We start from the raw sequence: 16,365 nt of genomic DNA, 5'->3' as shown, positions 1-16,365 counted from the left end.
GAAACAAAAAAAAAACCATATGAAAGACCTTTCTTGAAAATAAGATTTTAGGGCCGTGTGGCTTTTAGGAATTGTGTGTTTTGTGTTGTACACAGATTCTATGTTTTGTGTGAGCATGTTCTTTTACTTCTTGTCTGAGTAATCTGTGTCTACAGTCCATGGTTGGCTGAAATCGCCTGAGATAAAGGGGCTCTCTATTTATCTCTCTCTATGTCTTACACGCTCACACACAGACGACCGGCTCTCACGGACAACGTGACCAGCCTGTCGATCAGCACATGCTAACAGCAGCCTCTGATACATATAATGTTGCCCTGAGGTTCCTTCGACACTCGCGCACACACACACACACACACACACACACACACACACACACACACACACACACACACGAACACACACACACACACACACACACACAGACACACACACACACACACACACACACACACACACACACACACACACACAGACACACACACACACACACACACACACAGACACACACAGACACACACAGTTACTGGCCTTCTGTACACTCTCTGACCACAGCCCTGCTCCTTTCCCACGCCAGTGCTGAACTTTGGACTGTAGCCAGCACATCTCCTTCTCAGCTCGAAGTCAAACATCCCACTTGGTCCTGCTAACTAATGTTTGGTTGATTTCACAACCTCGCACAAAATAAATACATGCATATTTTGTGAATAATGCAATAATTAGGCATTTAAATAACATAAAAACGTCAAGCACATAAAATACAGCACATGCAGCTCGTCTGAGCTTTGACTGCAGAGTTGCAGTCAGTATAACAGAATACAGTATCAGGCCTTGACATTAACAGACTAAAGTGAGCCTAAGTAGCTTTCACTTCACAAGGTACTTTCTCACGTAGGGTGAATTTCTTTCTGAGAAGATTATTTAGCATGTACTTTGTTACCGGACTGTTACTCAGAGTCAAAGTGCGTTATTAAAACTACACTACTACGCCACCACACTACGTTTCGCTGAACGACGTGTGGCATTATTGAAAAGGGTTTCTAAGGAGGTTGTAAAATGGTCTCTGCCTGTAAAGGAGCATGTTTACTCCTTTTTAGAATAAAAAAAATTACCAAAACTTGAGATAAGGTTTTCACCCCAGATGGACAATTTGAAAATATAAATAGAGACTGAATAGAAATATTCCAACTCACCCTTTTACTCCTATCTTATTTTTTCAAAACACAACACAGATCCAACATTCAACAAATTTTACTTTACAAATTTTTATTATACCATTGTTACTTACTCTCACAATGGGTCAAGTGTGAATATAAGTGGTTCTGTGTGCAAAGTATGACATTGTAGTATATGTGAACAAGGTTTGAGCCTCATTAGGATCATTAAAGATGTTTGGGCAGTGAGAGACAGAGTTATTATATATATATATATATATATATATATATATATATATATATATATATATATATAATGTCCGTACAGAATATTGTTTTAGTTAGTTTTAGTTAAGTATAATAACTTTGGTGAGAGGACGGTTTATTTCTGCAACATGAAAACATCTTCACTGTCAACCTGAGCATGAGTGGCTCAGTTTCACACGTGAATGGCCTTGAGTTACCAAATACAATAGCTCATAACACGAAGGTATTTCCCACTTCTCTCTTCCTGCAGTGTGTACCAAGGGTCAGGCAGTGAGCGGTCAATATCGTATGCTGGCTAAGAACGGAGGCTTCGTCTGGGTAGAAACCCAGGGAACTGTTATTTACAACAGCCGCAACTCCCAGCCCCAGTGCATCGTGTGCATAAACTATGTCCTCAGGTAAGCACTGTTATCCTGTTGAACACAGTTCTGGCTAACGGTAGGTGAAAATATGTCCAAATCAGGTTTTATTTGGTCAAAAAGTGTCAATTGTTTCAAATGTCTTGATTACTTAAAACCATATTAGAATAGAACCTGCCAAAAATTACCATCACAGATCATTCATGTTTCTAACACAAGAGCTTAATATGAGATATTTTAGGGTATTTAAGGGTTTTATGTACTGTAGAAGTGTTCTCTGCATTCTGTATCCACACCAAACCCAACTCACTCTGCTCTCCCTCTCCAATCCTGCAGTGACATTGAGGAGAAGGCGACTATTTTCTCTTTGGAGCAGACAGAGTCCCTGTTCAAGCCACGCCACATGAGCAGCTTCTTCACTGCTGGAGGTGCTGGCATGACTGGAGAGCCTGGAGATGTTCTCTTCACCAAACTCAAAGAGGAGCCAGAGGACCTTGCCCAGCTGGCTCCAACACCCGGAGACACAATCATTTCCCTCGACTTCGGTCTGTACTGACTTCTGTCACCTAAGTGCATTTGTTGGGGTCATTATTATGATTGCTCTTGGCTAATGTGTCCTGAACAATTCCCTCTACAAATGGACACCTTGTAGCGCATTATTACACTTAAACCACTTTCCAATACTAAAACCTGAAACAAGAAATAAGTATTTTCCATGATATTAAATATTTTGAACTTCAGCACTGCTTTGAACCAACAGATTTACCCTTATTTAAGGCTATAAACGCAACTTAGATCTTGGCAAGATTAATATTTTTGTACAAATTGGCATCAGCATTTAGTGTCTCATGTTTGTAAAACCTTTTCCCCATGGCACTTTATCTCGCTATTCTTTTCAACTCATTCTAATTTCTACTTCTTTCATGCAGATCGCCCTCAGTTTGAGGAGCCCCAGCAGCCAGCTGGATACACCCAGGTGTCTGCCACAGCTATGCACGCTCCGGGACCTCCGTCCTGGGCCAGCGAGAGCCACAAGCCTGCCCCTCCAGCAAGGCTAGGCCAAACCCCGGCTCAAGTTCCAAGGGACATGTCTAACATGGCCAGTACATTCACCGTGCAGCAGAATCCACCAATGGGCAGCCCCACTCCGAGCCTCAGCAGCTGCTCCACGGTGAGGACGAGGACGGAGGGTGCAACTGAGAGGCTGAATGTTAAATTGAAAAGGAGTAATTAGTTAGTGAGCGAGGGACTGGTTGCATTTGTTTCATAGTTTGTTCTCTCTGTTCAGTGAGGCCTGGGGGGGTTAAAGGTCACTAACTGTGGGCAATGTGTGTGGGAATAACGGGGGTGGATGTTTGGAAGGAACAGGCTCTTACCAGTGAATAGTGCCTTTGTCAAAGCTCATCTTTCACTCTGTGTTTCTTTCTCTTTCATTTTACACTCTGTTCTTCCTCTTACATTTTGTCCCTTTTCTCTGTAATTGTCATCCTGGTCGTCTCTTCCTTTACCTCTCTTGCCCCCATCCATCATTCTCATTTCCTCCATCCTCCCCCTCGCTTTCATCCCTGCAGCCCAGCAGCCCAGGTGATTACTACAGCTCCGTGGAGAGTGACCTGAAGGTGGAGCTGACCGAGAAGCTTTTAGCCCTGGACACAGAGGGCAATAGCAGTCCTGCAAACACTGAGGTGTGTGTCCTTTTCTTCATCCCATGAATACGCTTATGTCTAAACCTTTTCCTCTCTGTGTTATTCTTTCATTAATTTGACTAAGGAGGCCTTGTTTACGGAATCTGATTGAAAACTTGGCTTTCCTTGTCTCTCTTCCCTTTTTGGGAAAAGCTCATTTCAACATAATATTTTTCCCATGTTGAAGGATATTTTGTTAGTAGTTATACAACTTGACAAGCATTTACAAATTATTACTAGATTTAGTGGGTATAAATCATTTATTAACATTTCATCACTTTTAAGCCTAATAGTTCCCCTCTCTAAACTCTGCAGTTACCAGGTTTTAAGGTAATTTTAATTTTCAAAGTAATGACACATCAGTCTAGTTTTTAGAAACACAAATCTCTCTAGAGAGCTCTATGTGTACCAAACTTTTACTGCCTCTGACTTCACTTTGGAGTCTGTTTCTTGGTTCGACCTATTTTAACTGACTTTTTTTCCATATTGTGACAAACCATGTAATATTTCCTTTTTCCAGAGGGACCTGAGTGACTTAGACCTGGAGACATTGGCTCCTTACATTCCCATGGATGGCGAGGACTTTCAGCTGCATCCTATCATCCCAGAATCAGAGCCCCTGGAGCCAGGTCAAGCGGGATCCATGGGGAGCAACAGCAGCCTTACCCAAAAACCCCAGAGCTTCAGCAACATCGCCAGCCTCTTCCAGCCCCTGTCCTCCCCTCCTCAGTCCCAAGGCCACTACCAGCACCAGACAGATGCATCCTGGGCTGCAAGGGAGAAGAGAGGCTCCAGCCAGCGGAATGTGGACCTCCGTGCAGGGTCATGCATGATGGGGCACATACAGAATCCCCCATACCAGGCACCAGCCAGCACCCCTCTGTCCTCCATGGGTGGCAGGCAGAATCTGCAGTGGCCACCGGATCCACTGTTAACCTATCAACAACAACCACGTGCCACCAAGGCCTACCTGATAGACACGTTGGCAGGAGAGGAGCGCCTGTCCTACCAGCAGAGCATGCCACATCTCATGCAGAAACAGAGGTGATGTCCTCATATTTTAAAACAAGACTGAAATGATAACTCACAAGGTTTTCAAAATGAATGCAATGGTAGAACTACCAATCAAAAAACAGCTGGCTGTTTTGACATCAAATTCTAAATCTCGTTGTGTGTACTTTGTGTGTGCAGGTCCATTGACAACTTTGTACAAGCCTACAGAGACATGAGTCCAGCCAGAGTGGCCATGACCAGCAGTATCAAGCGCTCCTTCACCCAGATGGCTTCGGTGAGTTTCTCTAATAACCATACAGTATTTATCATACAACAAGTTTCCAGGGTTAGGGTTAGGGACTAGGAACAGGACCAGGTTTGACTTCCAAAATATTTTTGATGTCACAAATGATGCTTGTAGGCTCCGCCCCTTAAAATCACGTTTTCAGTGAGCACAGAGAAACTTTCCACTTTCAGCAGATGAATGTGAAAACATTCTTCTAGCACATACATCATTCTGTACAGTGAAGCTCAAACATCAAACTATAGGAACAACAAACCTATTTTTGAGTGGAGGCTAAAGCTGTGTGCCTTGAATTGTTTGGGGAAATCACTGTATTTTTGTGGACGTACAGCTAATTACATAACCATGTGATTGTGTCTCAGGATGAAAATAAGCCATCAGAAATCATCTGGAAGAAGATGAGGGATGACAGATGTGCCGCCATGGATCGCTCCCTCAGTGCAGGATCACTGACAGGTATGTGCTACTTGTTTGTGTGTTTAAAAAAATAGCTCACATTCTTATCTCTTCCACCCACCAACTGTTCTTGTAATCTCTCTGTCTCAGAGTCAGGGATGAGGAGGATGGTGTCAGGCAGCATGTCATGTATCAGCTCTCTGCAGCAACACAGGAAGTCTCAGTATCCCGGAAATGGGATAGGTGGCGTAAATGAGAAACCCTTTCCCCAAAAGAGCTGTAACTACACACAGTATAACATGATGCCTTCTAACAAGACTGAGGGTGAGCTGACCGGACTTTACCAGTTAAACTGCCTAGAAACTCAACTAACATCACTGGCTTATGAAGTCAATATAGTATGGAACTGAGTCATTAAGTTTTTATTGATTGTTCATACTTAAGATTTACACACTAAATTCTAGAATTATTTTGAAAGAAGCTGCTTTCTGATGGAAACAGGCCAAAGTATTCTAACTCCTCTGGCAGATTTCTTTCACTTATTTTAAACATACTACAATGTGTTTTTATCTGGTTATGAATCTCAGTTTAATACTGATGCCTCTATGTGACCTACATAAATACCATCAGTGAGAATATTGGCTATTTAAATATAGTTATACTTAGTGCCTGCCACTGGCTCGGAGAAACACTACCGCATGGTTCCCAGGGGACGCCAGAATCAACACAAAATGGAAGTTCCTTGTAGATGCTTTAAGAAAATAAGGTTTTTAGGTCTTCATTACAGACAGAAATTATGTAATAAGATTAAGATGATTACTTATTTGACTTAGTGGCTACCTACCTGCATGCTTAGATTCAATTATTAAGATTTCTCTGTCATTTTTCAGGTATTGCCAGTCGTCTGCTGGGCACTTCGTTTGAGTCCTCCTGTCTGCCGGAGTTGACCCGTTATGACTGTGAGGTCAACGTCCCACTGCAGGGCAACCTGCACCTCCTCCAGGGCTGTGACCTGCTGAGAGCCCTGGACCAGGCCACCTAGAGCTCCAGATTCAAACCCCGCCATAGACCCAGACTTACTCCTAGCCCGGGACATAAGCCTCTTTACCTTTGTACCTCTGGGCTCTCTAAGAGTCCTAAGGGTTAAGCTACCTATAGGGAATGGTATACATAACCACATCCTGTCTTATTTAGCTTATTTGGCTCAGCCCCACACCCCTGTCCCCATATAGCTCTGTACCTAGACCACCCAAACAAGCTACAATGTTAGGGTCAAGCCATTTTACACCCCTTTTCTCCAAGCTCTCGACTCAAATCAGATGCAGGTTGACCACCAGTGTAAGAAAATTGCCATGCATTGAGCTACCCACACACAAGACCCACATATATAAGGTAACATGGGTCACTTGGTGAAAAAAGGTCAAGGCGGGACAATAAACTAACAGAGTACAAAGTGATGCAACAGTCTGTCTGACCTGCATCAAAAAGTCGTGACACTGGGATTTATTGCTGGTTTGGTCTTGTCTCTCACAGGTCAGCTCTGTGTTTGGAAACACAGGTTGGGTCTTTGGTGTAAAATAGGTGTTGGTGTGGGATTAAAACACATAATATGCCTTAAAGACCAGCTCTGCCCAAACATCTACAGTCATACACATTGACCACCAGCAGTCTCCTGCTAAGGCTAAGCAAGGTGGGAATCCACAGCCAGGCTAAATATTGGTATGGGATTCCAACCTACAACCTGTGTCTTATCCAGAACCAGTCTCCGTCACAGACCTACACCCTGATATGAACTCTATGCAGCTCGGTTCCTAGCCCTACCTTCCCTTCATTATCTTAACTCATTTAGCTCATTTAGCTCAGAGGAGGAGAAGATATTATACTACCTATACATTAACAGAGACACTGTGTTCTTTCACTTCATGTTTTTGACCAGCAATTAGATCCAGCGCACTTTTTCAGTTCCAATCAAAGCATCAAGCAAGAGTTGGATATCATGAAATAGCTCTGAAATGTAGCCATTTTAAAACGTGTACGGACAAAGGATTCTTTACAAAACATGCACTTTGATTTTGCTTATTGATTCCCCCCAAAAACGTGATAGTGCTGACACATTTTCCCCTTTGAACCTTTTAAAATGTGTCATTTGAATTATTTTTAGAGGTCAAAAGAAAATAATACTATTTATTCACACAAAACAAGCAAAAATTAGACAAAAGTCTGAAAAAATAAATACAACATTGTCTGCAAGAACAGAATCTTCTTTTCTCCTATCCCCTTCATCATATTGCAACCTCTTGCAATAAGCTATAGTAATGCAGGGTTGTTGATAACTGAAAAGATACAGCTCCCGGATCAGATAATGCTAGCTTTCAATGTCCAAACTCACGTAAAAACAACATTTAACTTTTTTATGTATATCAAACCTGCTTAAGATAGTGGGGTTTTTCATGTGTTCTTTTTTTAAATTTTTTTTAGAAGCTCCGATTTAATTTCATTCACAAAAGAAAAGCTAAAGCTCAGGATATGATGAGAATCAATAAGCCAAATCAAAATTATACCTATAACTCTTATCAAGCCTTTTCCACATATACAGACAGACACAATTATACAGTCATCAACCTGCCTCGTCTTGCCTGAATCCATCCCACCTGAGTCACTGCAACATCATACTCTGCTCTGTAGTGCATTTTGGTCATTTAGGAGTTTGTTTCTCACAATATAAAGTGGTTCACAGTAACATTACATCTGTTTGGGTCAACTTTAATGACATATGCATTATATTGTTTTTTGTTTTTTTGTTTGTCATTGAATTGAGAATCTATTTTAACTTTTATCAAATCTCCCCACATTGTTTAATCCAAATCGACGGGACACTTTAACATATCAATACTGCTTTGTTTCTCTTATTTACTTTTTTTTTTGTTCTTACTCCACCTACCATGTTCTTTTATTTTTGTGTCAAACTCACAGACACAATAGTAAACATATATTGCGACACATGTACTCTACTGTAAGTTGAATAATGATATGTTTTTTTCCTGTTTTTCTATTTTTCCTTAATCTTCTCTTCTTAAATCTACGTTTGATTTATCTCAACATGTTTCTCGTGTTTCTCGGTCAGGTAAGTAGCTTGTGTGACTACAGGGTTTTTTTTCTTATTGTGCAATTATTTCATTGAGCTTAGTCAGCAACAAAGCTAGCCTTATTCACCAAACAGATCGCTTGTACAAAAGATCTGACTTAAACACCCAGTAAGCGTGCATTTGATTACATATTGTAGGCTTACACACACTTCACACAATACAGAAAACCATAAAAATCAGTGGTGTGCAAAGGCTACGTAAGGGTGGTGGATGATGACGAAAAAGGGGCACCTCTCTTGTATGCAAGTATATTTTTAGGTTGATTTTCTTTTTTTATGCCCTTAATGGTCGTGTTTTAGTTTTTTTATTCTCCTGTCCCGGGTAATGCTTGATTGATGCTGCATAATATTTTCAGGATTAATCGTGTAAAACGAGCCCAAGGTAGCATATTCAAATCTCTTGACCGCCAGTCCAAGATATTCAGTTTACGATCATATATGACAAAGAAACACACACAACAATGTTCCAAGTTTCACAATTCAGTTTAAGCTACAAATGAAAAATCTATTCAATAATTTCCAATTCTTAATTTAGAAATTTTACTTAATTATTTTAAAACTCTAATGTAATTGACTGTTGGAATGATAGAAAACAATATTTTAAAGTCATAGTCAAAGAAAGAGTTTAAAATTAGCTTAAACTTGCAAAATCACTGGTATCCTCCTTTTAAGCGAACAGGATGATATTTGGGGGGGCTTTGAAGGAGATTTGAGCCAATCACAGGGCTAATCAGTACACTAGGGGAGATCAAAAGGGCACCTTGGCTGAACAGAAGGGAAGGCAAAAAAGACACTTCTGCTTTTACGCCCTCTTTGCACACCACTGCACAAACCAGAGAGTCTAAGAGACAGTAGCAACTACATAACCACTTACTCATTCAGACTATACTTGTGTACATAGCAGCAGCAACCTTGGTTTCAGTGCAGTACAGCAGCCTGTGACGTGACTTGAAAGTGGAGTGTATGTATTCTTTAGGATTAGGACAAGGCCAGTTTTTCTTACAGTTAACAAGATGGAGTGGCTGCCAATATCGGAAAGCTTTGAGCTAGAGTAGGTCAGAACTTTTGTTTTCAAACGACAAATATTTCCCCCAAATGATGTCAGTATAACATCGACAGTATGCCTTCAGTGAAAACACATTCTCATCATTTTTCTCTGTTCTCTCCTTTCCTGTACTCTCAGTATTTTTCTTGATCTCACTCTATTTTTTGAGGTAATTGTCTTTGTGTGGTGACCACTTTTGAGTATCAATTATAGAGCTTTGTACACATATACGTTACGTATTTAAAGACAAAACTAATGTCAAAGATAGTGTTTTTAGTGTTTATGTGTCCTGGTACTTTGTCCTTATCTACCCCTGTAGATGCAGATGGATCAGATCCCTCGCAGTGCTGTTTCCTCTCGTGCTGTTTCCGTGTTGTGGCATTTTGTTTTGTTTTATCCTTAAATATCTTTAATATCTTATTCCCTAAAATATCTATTAAATCTATTGGCTGGGCAGTACTGTTTTTGTTGCTGCTTTAAGAAGATAAAACAAAATATAACAGGGAAAACGTTGAGATTAAAACTGAATATCAGTTTTCTAAGTTTTACTTTTCAGATATGTAGCATTTTGAATACTGTTAAGAAGGTGAAGTTGCCACATAATCACATAGTTTTCCAGTTGCATATATAAAAGCAATGGTGCTTCATTGACCATGTATGTGTCATTTTTAGAACCTTTATTACATCTGTTGGATCCACTAACACTATTTTGATGTTCTCTGCTTTATGTCATGCTGAAATTTTCTTTAAAGTGCATTTTAATCCATATATTGTGCCTTATCATGGTTTTGTTGTCTCAACACATATACTGAGTTTACCCTTCAAGTGCACAGTTTGTTCCCTGCAACCTGTAGATGAATTCCTGTAACTCTGTGGTATATTATTGAATTAAATCCTAACTTTACATTGTATCTCATTTGAAAGTTGAAAATCTACTGAATTTACTGAATCCTTTGGTTTGGAGGTTTAATTTGCACTTTGCAAAGTTTAGTTGACAACAGACAATGTACAGTGGACAATTTTCATAATAACCTCTAGCTCCTTCATAGCCTCCTCTTTAGCCAACCTTTATTTAAAAACTGATAGAACAGCAGCCTCATCACCGAACATACAATAGATGCCTTTTATATTAAACTAGAACCCTATTAAAATCCATTGTAGCTCCCCTGGTGATGACGAGTCAAAATTTGTTTAAGGTTTTTAAGGTAATAGATTCCCCAGCTCATCAAACAACCTGAGTGTATGTTTGTTGATGAAGGGGTTTTATGTTTAGGTGAAAAAGATTTGACTGGGCAGTAAAGGTTCTACTGGGAGGTTCACAGGTCAGCAGGGACAGTACTGGCTGTTGAATGTCAATGCCTTGCTTTTGTAGATCAACAGGATCAACAGTGAAGGTTAGAAGCTGAATTTTGTGAATTTGTAAAAACAAACAACATACTCCCTTAAGCAGTTCAATAATTTATGACTTGATCATGTAGATAGTTTAAATTAAAGCTGTTCATAGGAGAGATTCCAATAAAATAAGACCGAGAAAAACCCACGAAAGACTGTGCCACACTAGTTTTAACACAGAAGCTTTAAAAACTATTATTCTTATTTTCATTGTTTTGGCCCATAATTCTACCACACAATCCCATTTTCGGACCACCTTAATTGCCACATGAATGGAGTGCAACATGATAATTGTACTCTACATGTGTAGAGTAAGGGTTCTAACCAAATCTGCAATTTAAGTATTTTAGGGTATCTAAACTACTTTTCTGGAAGTGAAAGTACCTGGACTCTTGTAAAGCTTTCTGCAGTGAAAGTGGAGACTACATCAGAGTCAATATCTATGAAGATTGAATGCAGATTGTAAAAAATACATTTTCACCAGGCACAAGTCACGTGATGTTTAATAGCACTGGAGATGAACATTATCCTGAGAGGAGATATGAAAATGCGTATTGTCGAGTTAAGAGAGAGGGAGAGACATCCTGCTCAGCCTGCCCACTGATGCATATCTCTCAACTCCTCCACTGGACAGTTCGCTCATCCGTTTCTACTCTCACTTTGCTTTATTTTAAGACTCAAATCCACCTTACAGCATGTCAGTGCAGATTTACAGTGTTTTTACTATTCTAAACAGTCCCAGCACTAAATTAATTTTTGGGGACCAAAGAGGTTTTAAGACATGAAATGTTCATGCACATGGAAGAAGAACAGCACCTTAGATTGAATTTTTTTTCAACTGCAGAGAACTAAATTGTGTTAATGTATGTGGATAGAGTTGGCTAGATGGAAGTCGATTTAAAATAAAAATCTAGGCAGAGGGGAAGTCCCACCCCCCTTTTAAGATAGCTTCTGCTCCACTAGCTTTGGCCAGACAATTTAAAATTGGTAAAAAATTAAAAATGTATACACTTAGTAATATTTTTAATAGATATTGCTATAACTTAGAATTTAGATGGAAAACCCCAGGAATAGGTGTCAGCTTTTCAGAAAGAATAGATTCTGAGAGAATCCATTAAGAAGCAAACGCTAGTAACACAGATGCTAAGCTAAAATGGGCGGGGCTTCAGCTATTTAAACCCTAGAAGACTTATCACCAGTCCTAGTGCTCAACATACTGTGCTGCTTGAAGGGTTTCCCCAAAACAAAAGGTTTCCGGAGTTAATCAACTCATTCATTGCACTTCTTCTTTAAAGGCAATATCAGCATTTTGTCTTGTGTAACAACTGGGTTTTTGTTTTTCTTCATGGGATCCATGTTCAGCTTCTTGTATTCTGTTTTTGTCAATGTCATACAGTACAGTTATATTAGCTGATTCTGCATTTTTTAAAATATGCTAAAAATTCATATTGATCTTATTATTATCATATATTGTTATCATTGTTATTACTATATGGGGAATTTAACCCAATAAGAAGTTTGTGTTTCTGCACTGATATCTTATTATTAAAGCATACTGATCTTACCCTCCCTTATCAGTTTCATGCGTGGTTTATTGTAGTTAATAGTTAATTTTTCATACATCAGGTTTTATATTCTGATTGAAAGATCATTAGTTAATAAATAATTGTAATAAAGGAAAATAATTAATTTATCATCAATGATTTCCCATTATAAGTCAAAGGTTTAGGTAGAGACGGCTCTGGTGAGTGGTATTTAGGACAGTTAACGTTAAATACAAGTACTCCGCAGCGACTCTAGGGGTAGCTGTTTGACAAAACCAGAAAACTGCATAGTATGCCTTTTAAATGTTTAAGTTTTGAAAAACCCAGCAGTTTATTTGACAACACTAAAGGCGTTTCAGCCAAATGGTATACAACTTGTAATAAATAAATGTATAATCAGCATAATATATATATATATATATATATATATATATAAAATAATTCACAATAATAATAATTCAATTTACAACATTCAAATTTCTCCCAAGATTATGGGTATATAATAAATAACATAAGTACCAGTACAGAGCCCTGTGGCAACCCCTTTATAAATTCTAGTATTGCAATAAATTGCTGCAGCTGGGTAAACTTGGATCAATTTGTCCCATTTTAAATCTGTTGAAGGATTACATGCTCCTGTATAATGTGAGTAAATTTGGCAGATGCAGGATTTTTTTTTTTTTACCTGTTGTCATTGAATGTAGGAGTACAGACCAATATATTTCTTTGAAATATAGACATGGAAAGATATGGCACATTACTATAAACAATATACATGCACTATAAAATTGTACTGAGCTGGTGCACTTCTCATCCTGTACTTTGAATTTGACAACCTGGGAATGAGACTCAGCAATCAGCTATCTTTCTCCAGAATAACTGACCCCACCGTTAACATATTACTCAGGTGACGGGTGAGAGTTTGCACAAGCAGGTCTCAGTATTTGAGTTGTTCTTCAGCCAACACTGTGTTCAGTTCAAGACCATTTAGCAGTTCCAAACACGCTAATTAAAGAACAGTCTGTACCAGCCTGTTCTGTGGTTTTGGTTCCTTCCTATTACACTCTACATTTCACGTTTTTTCTCCACATCTTTCTCTGCTTGTATGTCTATCTATATGAAGACCAATTTGAGAATCAGGCGTTGAGGGGATACTTTGGGAAAGTGAGGACATTTTGTCCTTTCTTCAAAAGGCTTTTTGAATTGAAGGTCCACACAGGTGTAGAAGTACAAACGTGTGTTACCTACCTACTGTTTCTCTCCTTATATTCATTCCAATACCAACAATTTAAAAACAGCCATAAAAGGAGAAAAAGTATCAATCAGTTTTAGTTGCGAGGAGCTTAGTAATACAATTTAATGAAATAACCAAGTACATTTACTCAAGTATCGTTCTCTTGTGATATACTGGTCTTTTATTTAAGTATTGTGTAAAACATATTTTTATATTTTAATTTATTCCTGCACTACACAAAAGGGGAAAACACTGTTAGCCTTTCAGATTGTTATACATGTGAAACATACAGTACAATAGGCTCATTAAGCATGATCAATTCTCAGAGTTTAAATAGAGTTTTTAGAGTTGCTGCAATTTTAACAAAATATATATTAAGGCCATGATCAAACATACAGTAAGCCCACAGCTGTAGGCATCCCTGGGATCAGAAGCAGCTACACAAAAAAAAAAAGCTAAACAAAAAAAAAAAAATAACATAAATTCTATTATGTATTTATTTCACATTTAAAGATCATTTTATAATTTTTTGGACATTTGTATTGCTTCTTTTAAAGACCGGAAGAAGGCCCTGTCTAGAGCCAGTGTTTGGTTTGTCCATTCTGGGCTACTGTAGAAACATGGCGGACTCCATGGAAGAGGACCTGCTCCCCCTGTACATAAAAACGTCTCATTCTAAGGTGACGAAAACACAATTCTTATATTCAGGTGATTATACAAAAAAATATACATCTGAATAGATGAAACACTGACCCTTATGAAGGCTTACACTCATCTTAATTATAAACTCAAACCTTAACATAACCCAAACCTCAATGTAATACAGACTGGTTAAAGCTTTAAAGCGAACACTAAAAAATACATTATATATCATCCTAAATGTTACATGTTACAGACTGGAGCTTTGGCACTCTAGACTTCAGGGGAGACTGAGACTGATGTTAGAAGCCAAGTTCATATTAATGATGTGTCAACGTGATGGCCTTAAGTCAACTGTGATAGATTGAGAGCTTTAAAGTTGTTTATTTAAAATAAGGTACAGTATATGTAGCAGTTTTAAACTTGTATCTGACCCTCAAATCAGATCTGTTGTGGATCTTTGTAACCTTCTATTACACTGTCAGCATCATGGCATCGATGTGAGCAAAGGAAAAGAAAAGTAACCCCAAGAAGTCACATTTTTCCTCACTCTCTAAATGTTTGCCAGCGATTAAAAAGCTTTTTGATGAGTCTGGTCTGCTTCCCTGTTGCATGGAAAACATATTTCAAAGCTTTTACTCCACCTTCGTATTGTGCTTGATGTTTTTGTTTTGGATTGTGACGCACATCCTTTATTTGACTTGGACAGACAGACAGATAGGCACAAACAGGCCAAACTGGCACAAAAAGAAAGGACTCATTGTTTACTACCTTTTGTCTGCTCACAGTACTGGTCATTTTGGTGTTTTCAGGATACAACTTGAAATGTGGATACAAAACACAAAGCTTTAGCGAACCAGGATCATTCGCAAGTTAAGAGACTATAGGTATTGCCAACTTTCAGGTAGGCGGAAACAATTAGAATTGTAATGGGAGTGTTCTGAAAAGGGCCCTAACCTACTTCCTACCACCAGCACTGACAAAAGCAGACGGATGTACATATATACGGTATGTTCTGTATTTGCATTAGAAGTTATCAGCGATCTGTCAACATAATGCTCCAAGTACGAACTGAGAAAAGCCTACTACTATAAAACTTTGTCTTTGTTTTGCTCTGCATGGACACTGTTTTTGCATGTCTAAGTAGAAAAGACAAAACTATCAAATAAGTCCATGTCCAGTCCATGTAAGCTGGAGACATTAGCTCACATACTTTATATTTCTGTGCCACTATCACCAAACAAACCAGCTCAGTATATTGATGCTGCTGGTCAGTAAAGAGATGCACACCTGTTAATTTCCTTTTATGAGCATCTCTTGATGCACTACCATCATTTATACATGGTGTGTACTTAACAGTCCGTGTATCTTTTGGTCATTGGATGTTCCTTTCAGAAATGGGTATTAAAAAACAGAAAACGAGTGGTTATTTGATTTTCGTTTTAAAATACAAGAATTAAAATACAAGGCGTTTTTCTTTTCCATGGTCAAAAAGGGATGAGCGAAATTTAAAAACTTATTCGATTTTCATTTTCTATTTCATAATACAAAAAATAAAATCACTAGAAAACAGAAACGTAAAAAAAGGCCTGTTTTTTCATATTCTGAGGCCGGATGTTGTCATTTACAGGACGGTGCTGTGTAGAAGAAACAGTAGGCTAGTAGACTGCGGTCAGTCCGATCTCCGTAGTCAAATCAGCCGCACTTAAATTTCGAGTGATGGTAAATGCGGAGAAACAGCTTATTTACTTCCGGTTTTCAAAATAAAGGTATTTAGAACAGTAAGCTTGAATTAAAACATGTTACATTAAAGTGTTTCATGCGCCCCTAATGAATAAAAAACACTTTATATCAAGTTTACTGCACCAGTGTGGAGAAATGCCAAAATAAAAGTCTCATATTTATGCCTCCAGGGATTTCATATTTGACCATATTTTTTATATTCATAAATCCAATGACCAAAAGATACACGGACCTACACGGACCACTTAACAGTATGAACTGGTTTTATTTGGCTGGATCAAAAGCAATTTTTTTTTTCCCCACATCAGATTTCATTCAATTATAAAGAATAATAGAACAAGGCACCTCATCACTTCTGGTTAAACCGGATCCCAACACTGTGAATGATGGGAAAAGCTGGGGAAAAGCTGGCAGAAGGTGTGGTAGTTTATAGTCGGGTGCCAACAGATTCTGACGGATCCTGTGGTC

At 38.7% G+C, this 16,365-nt stretch overlaps 1 protein-coding gene across 1 annotated transcript in view; it reads left to right on the top strand.

Moving 5' to 3' along the window:
• Nucleotides 1-12,311, top strand: part of epas1b (endothelial PAS domain protein 1b) — a 54,405-nt gene extending 42,094 nt beyond the window's left edge. The window contains exons 8-16 of the mRNA XM_051380293.1: nt 1,669-1,816; nt 2,114-2,322; nt 2,707-2,948; nt 3,349-3,462; nt 3,983-4,506; nt 4,654-4,750; nt 5,122-5,215; nt 5,306-5,479; nt 6,046-12,311. Coding sequence (XP_051236253.1) covers nt 1,669-1,816; nt 2,114-2,322; nt 2,707-2,948; nt 3,349-3,462; nt 3,983-4,506; nt 4,654-4,750; nt 5,122-5,215; nt 5,306-5,479; nt 6,046-6,197 — 1,754 coding nt within the window. The 3' untranslated portion in view covers nt 6,198-12,311. The remainder of the gene's footprint in view (nt 1-1,668; nt 1,817-2,113; nt 2,323-2,706; nt 2,949-3,348; nt 3,463-3,982; nt 4,507-4,653; nt 4,751-5,121; nt 5,216-5,305; nt 5,480-6,045) is intronic.
• Nucleotides 12,312-16,365: the final 4,054 nt, after the last annotated feature.

This window comes from Dicentrarchus labrax, unplaced genomic scaffold (genome assembly GCF_905237075.1).
Source record: "Dicentrarchus labrax unplaced genomic scaffold, dlabrax2021, whole genome shotgun sequence".
Classification (NCBI taxonomy): domain Eukaryota; kingdom Metazoa; phylum Chordata; class Actinopteri; family Moronidae; genus Dicentrarchus; species Dicentrarchus labrax.
The sequence above is the reverse complement of the archived record's forward strand: the minus strand, read 5'-3'. Positions and strand labels throughout refer to the sequence as shown.